This window comes from Abrus precatorius, unplaced genomic scaffold, assembly GCF_003935025.1.
Source record: "Abrus precatorius isolate BTA unplaced genomic scaffold, Abrus_2018 Scaffold8, whole genome shotgun sequence".
Classification (NCBI taxonomy): Eukaryota; Viridiplantae; Streptophyta; class Magnoliopsida; order Fabales; family Fabaceae; genus Abrus; species Abrus precatorius.
Window position 1 is genome coordinate 15,483,662 of NW_020874428.1, and position 5,777 is coordinate 15,489,438.

The 5,777-nt window shown below is 25.1% G+C and overlaps 1 protein-coding gene across 1 annotated transcript; it reads right to left on the reverse strand.

Annotated features, from left to right (window-relative positions):
- Window positions 1–2,395: 2,395 nt before the first annotated feature.
- Window positions 2,396–2,857, reverse strand: LOC113874297 (protein DOWN-REGULATED IN DIF1 11-like). Its single transcript, XM_027512531.1, has one exon. The coding sequence runs from the start codon at window positions 2,855–2,857 to the stop codon at window positions 2,396–2,398; it is 462 nt and encodes a 153-aa protein (XP_027368332.1).
- Window positions 2,858–5,777: the final 2,920 nt, after the last annotated feature.

The window sequence follows — 5,777 nt, forward strand, 5'->3', positions numbered from 1 at the left end:
ACCCTCTTAGTTAAAGATTGGGTTGGCATAGTTTTCTAGGTTAGTTCAAACTTCATCCCTTGCTCAAGAGGAAATCTATTGAACCCTAATATCACAAAGTATCATCAAAATCATAAAATTAAGCTCAATTAACATCCAATAAAACTTATTATAAACCAATAATGATTGTTTAAAAATCAATTAATCACCAACCCAATCCAATTAAATATTAGCAGGTTGGTTCGAGTAGATGAATGACTTCAAGTAAAAATATTGAAATCCAATAAAGTACAAGTTGAATTATTGGCTTATGATGTTAAAACCCAACCCAACCCAATAGGCCTAAAGAGCTATTGCACATGAATTTTTTCTTATTATTTTGTATCATTTTGTTTACTTATCAATATGCTTAAAGTGAAAAATTGAAGATTAAGAAGTAATTTGATCTTTCAATTTATAAATGTTATAGATTACTTTAAGTTGTGCAATGAATAATAAACTTTATATTTTATAATTTATAAGTTGTTGTCAAAATTTATTTTTTACTTTGTATTACTTGACGCTTTTATTTTATATGAATATTAAATTATTAGCACTACATTATATTTTAAAATGAATGATTTCTCATTTAATTTTAATTAAATTTATTATTTGAGATGTTAGGATTAGACCATCAATGATACATAAAATTTGAAATTTTTTATATAATATTATAGGTGCTAACTCAACTACTCAACCTAATCCAACCTATTTATGGTTGGGGCGGGTGACAAATTTTTTGTTGTCAAAATAGGCCTAACCTATGCAATTTTGATTGGGTTAAGTCATTTTTTATATCAAAATCTGCTTAATCTAACTCATAAACCTCCCTAATTAGAGCTTTGACTATTAATAACTTATCTTTTAATTAAATTTAGTTTATAAAAATATTTGATCTAATTGTTTGTTTAATATTTTCTTAATTTTTATAAATTTTCATTATAGAAGACATGACAATAAAAAACAAGGTGTCTCACTTTCAAAGAATATCTCGCTTTTCTTTGACATTTTGCATTAATATACATGGTTTATAGATCTTTATATTTTGTGCATTTAGTTGCTTTTGATTTAACAATTGCATTAGCGAATAAATTATATTTAATTTTTATGTCTGAAAAATTCAGATATTATTTGATTACTAATTTATTTTTGTAATTTGGCAATTAAAATTACAATCAAATGTATATTTGATTTTTTAGTGCCATTTTTTGTTATTTCTTTTATTATTATGATTATTGTTAGTAGTTAATTTAGTCATTATTAACAATATTTTTTTACAAAATTTTGAGCACTCATGTAAACAAATGTTTACCATATCAAAATATGTGATAACCAATTTATACATCAGTTAATTTATTTATTTTTAATAACAAATATCTGCTTAATGATAATATTCAAAAAGTTTATTCTTCTCCTTCATACATGTATGTAGTCAAGTGTCCCAATTATAGATTTTTTCAATTCTAAATTTGATTTATTTGATAATTGATAAAAATTATCTTAGCAATTTGTTTACACTTATATATAAATTTATTTAAAAATTAATAATTCATTATTTCTATTATACACATGCTATTATTTTTAATATTATTATTGTAGTAATATAGTTAGAGATTAAAATAAAATAAAAACAAAATCAATGTATCAAACTGAAAAATAAATAAAAGAATAAAGTATTAGTTATGCCTTTCAAATTATAACAAAAAAAATTATATATTAGATGTTTAAGTTTTTGAAAAAAAATTAATAACACAAAATTTAACAAATCATTTTCATTGATTCCACATTTAGGACAAACAAATGATATTTAAATTTAATTACTGTAATATATATATATATATATATATATATATATATATATCTTGTACAGATTAAATTATGAAGCTCTATATATTTGATATTATTTATTGTGTTAATTTTTATATAAATATTTTTATATTTTCATCCTTATATAAAAAGCAATTTATAGATAATTTTTGTTATTTGCTAAAATTAAAATTGTATTACATTTGATCTTTCAACTTAATATCATTTTTATTTTATATTTTATACATGATGAATTGTTTTTATTTTAATTCATACATAAAACAAATACTAGCATTGTTGTAATTTAAATAAATAATAAAAATTAATTTATAAGTAGATCGGATAGATTTATAATATAATTTTTTATTTATTTGGAAAAAATTTCCTAAAAAATAAAAGATTCACACAATGAACTCTTGCATGCGTTATACAATCCAAATTAATATTCAGAAGATAATTCTTCTTGCATTACAAGGAAACAAATTATTAGTGTTTGAAAAATAATTTAACAAAATAAAAATAAAGTTACTATATTTTGTTCTGAGAGATGACAATTTATCATTTCAATAATCTATGATTCAGCATCAATCGGGTCAAGCAAGGGGATGTCTGCACCAACTGGTTCAATCAAAGGCACGTCAAGATAAACACAATCACTCCAAATTCTTTCACTTCTCGCCAAGATCTCAGCTTTGTTTGTCTTGAATTTGGGTAATCTTAAAATATATTTTGTCATATCATCATGACATTGCTTTCCCACATCATTCACTAATTGGACGCAACAATCTCTGTTAACAATCTCTTTGCCAAAGAATATAGCTGAGAAAATCTCATCCCCACAGTCTGAGTTTAATCTCACTGCACAATTGTTCAAATATCTTTCGTACGTGGATAATGGCCTTGGGGCATAATTAATTTCCACAGATGGACCATTTGATACTTCCAAAACATCTTTCGAGAAACCTTTTGTCACCATTAAAGTAAAATTACTCAGAAATACTGCTATTACACACAAGTCACGGAATATACCCATAGTTTGAATGGTTGAAGTCTTTTGGTGTCTATGAAACCTTGATGATGGCTTTTAAATGGCTAGTGAAACTGTATATATATAGTCTTAATTTTAACATGAACCGGATTTGATCACTTTTAACGAAAAAAATAAAGGAAGGAAATTAATTAACATTAATAAATTGATAAAACATACACTTATCATTTAATTCATGTTTTAACGTTTTCGTTTTATTCTTTAAGTTTGTATACAACTTATAAATATGATGTTTTAAATATAATTGCTCTTTACCTTGAAAAAAATATTACTATTATTTTAGCAAAAAGATTAAAACACTGTATAAGATAGTTTGGATATGAACAACATATTATATGATTTTTATCGGTCTTGTGATTGTGTAGTCTCGATTCATGTATAGTTTAAAGTTTTTCAAAACATAAAATAAAATTTGAAATTTAAGACAATGATAAATTGATAATGTGATACTTTAACACAAATAACAACAGTTTAATTATTGACATAAAATGTTTAAAATACACTATTTAATTATCATTATCTTTAAATTTAACTCGTATGAAAAGGTTATTCAGCCACCCGAAGTGGTTTTACACGTTTCAAGTAAAATGTTTTAAGTTATAGATTATTAAGACCCATTACTAACTTATAATGTGTTGTAGGAAACAGTCATGTCTTGTATGAACCAGTCATTTATAGGTAATAGTGAATATACAAACATATAGATATTCTTAATATATGACAGGAATTGTCACCCATGAAAATTGAATTGACTAAGAACTCATAGCATATACCACAAAATAAGTGTTACTCTATATTTCTCTATGATGTCGTTAGCGTAATATGTCTTCTATAAGAGCCAGGGGAGCGGAGGAGCCGGATGTTGAAGGTCAAAATCTACACATATGACAATGTAATAACTCTTAAGAATGTAATTAAGCAAGGCGGGTACTCTAGGTAAAATAAACCATAAATACAAAATTTGATAACACCAATAAAAATTAGCATTGATCTAGCTGCATGAAAATTCCATTGGTCATCGTTGAAGAACATGAAGACATACCTATTGAACAAAGAAAGTGTTACATTATTGTCCATAGCATATACACATTCTTAGATATCTTTAGATGTATTTTAAAAGTTTATTGGGTTTAATTTATTTTAAGTTTGTTAAGATAAGATAATTTATTTCAATTAGCCCAATTACTTCTAACATTATTTTTATGATTGTAGGTTAATTTGACATTATTTTTTTTGTTAACTATAATTAAATTCAAGTCTTCATATATAATTACATTGGATTTATAAAACAATAATTGTATACAATATTTGTTGAAATATCTATGAATATAAACTTCAAAATTTATCATTTCTTGCTGATAACAAATGTTCCTTTAATTGTATGCAATATTTGTTGAAATATCTTTTCTATTTGAATTTTTTGACAAAAGATGAATTTTTTTTCCAATATCCTGTCGAAGAAGAATATTATTTTTTGCAGTGTTGATTTTATAGTCAGAATTATGTTTCCCTTTAAATTGCTTATCAATTTGAATACAGATTTTTCATTTATTTTTCTTTTTTCTCTTTCTTCTTATTTTAATTAAATGTAATAAGAAAAAAAAGAAACCTGTAGAATAGGGAATACACAAACTGCTCACGCTGCCTGCAAACATATACTCATTTAAAATTACGAATAAACGAAATGAAGTGTTTGAGCAAAGAAAAAGAAATGTGATTCAGAAGGAAAAAAAAGCATATGTGCAACATAAGGGAAGACAGCCGAAAAAGAGATAAAAAAGAGAGAGAGAGCAATCGAGAAAAAGAGGATAGCAACCAGAGAAAGAGGAAAGAACAAAAAACAAAAAAAATAAATAGAGAAGAGAGAGCTCTAGAAGAAATGAATAGATTAAATAGAGAAAGAGAAATTTTCAAAAAAGGGGAAGGAGAAAGGGATCATAGAAGAGAGGGGAGAGACTTAGGAGAATCTAGAGAAGGGATAAGAATAAAAAATATGCACAAAAAATAAAGATAAAAAGAAGGGATACAAGATATAGAGGAGATCTCTAAGCACAAAAATATAAAGAGGATGTGCATATTTGATGTGATAACTGTGCAATTTAGCTTTCAATTCCTTATTAGAAGGTCACGGATTTTCATCATCTAATATATAATAAAGCTTTTGAAAATTTGTGAGCATTTTTTTTCTTCCTTCTTTCCATAACATTCTCTTACTGTTTATGTGTGTGTGTATATATATATATATATATATATATATATATATATATATATAATCTTTCTACATATAATCTCTTATTTCCATTATAAACTTTATTTCACTCATTCAGGAACCTTGATGTGTTTGTTCTAATAAGAATCAAGAAATTTGAAACTTTAGAAGAAAAAAAAGAAAAGGGAAAATTTGTTTTGATTTAATAAGTCTCATCACAAGATTTGATTTCATCATGCAATAACTTCATTCCAAGTTACATTCATTTAGTTTGTCCAATCACATAATTACATTAGCATGCATTTGTTTTATCTATTATCACCATTTGAAGATTAGTTTAAATTCCGCATTACAACTTTTATTTTTAGCCTAAACTCAAGATTTGATTGACTATTTTACCTCTTTGTCAAAATTCAGAAACTGATTGATCTCCTTATTTTTCTACCTTACTTTTATTGTCAAAGTCTGGAACTTGACTGGCACAGTTTACATTTTCTATCAAAATTCAAAAGTTTGGAACAAGACTAACACCTTTTATTTATTTTTTTAAAATCCGTCAGAAGTTCAGAACCTAACTAGTATCTTTTACTTTTCTTTCAAAATCCAAAACGTGACTGACACCTTTTACTTTTCTTTCAAAATTTAGAATCTAACTGCATCACCTTTCACTTCATATTTAAAAGTCCAGAACTTGAC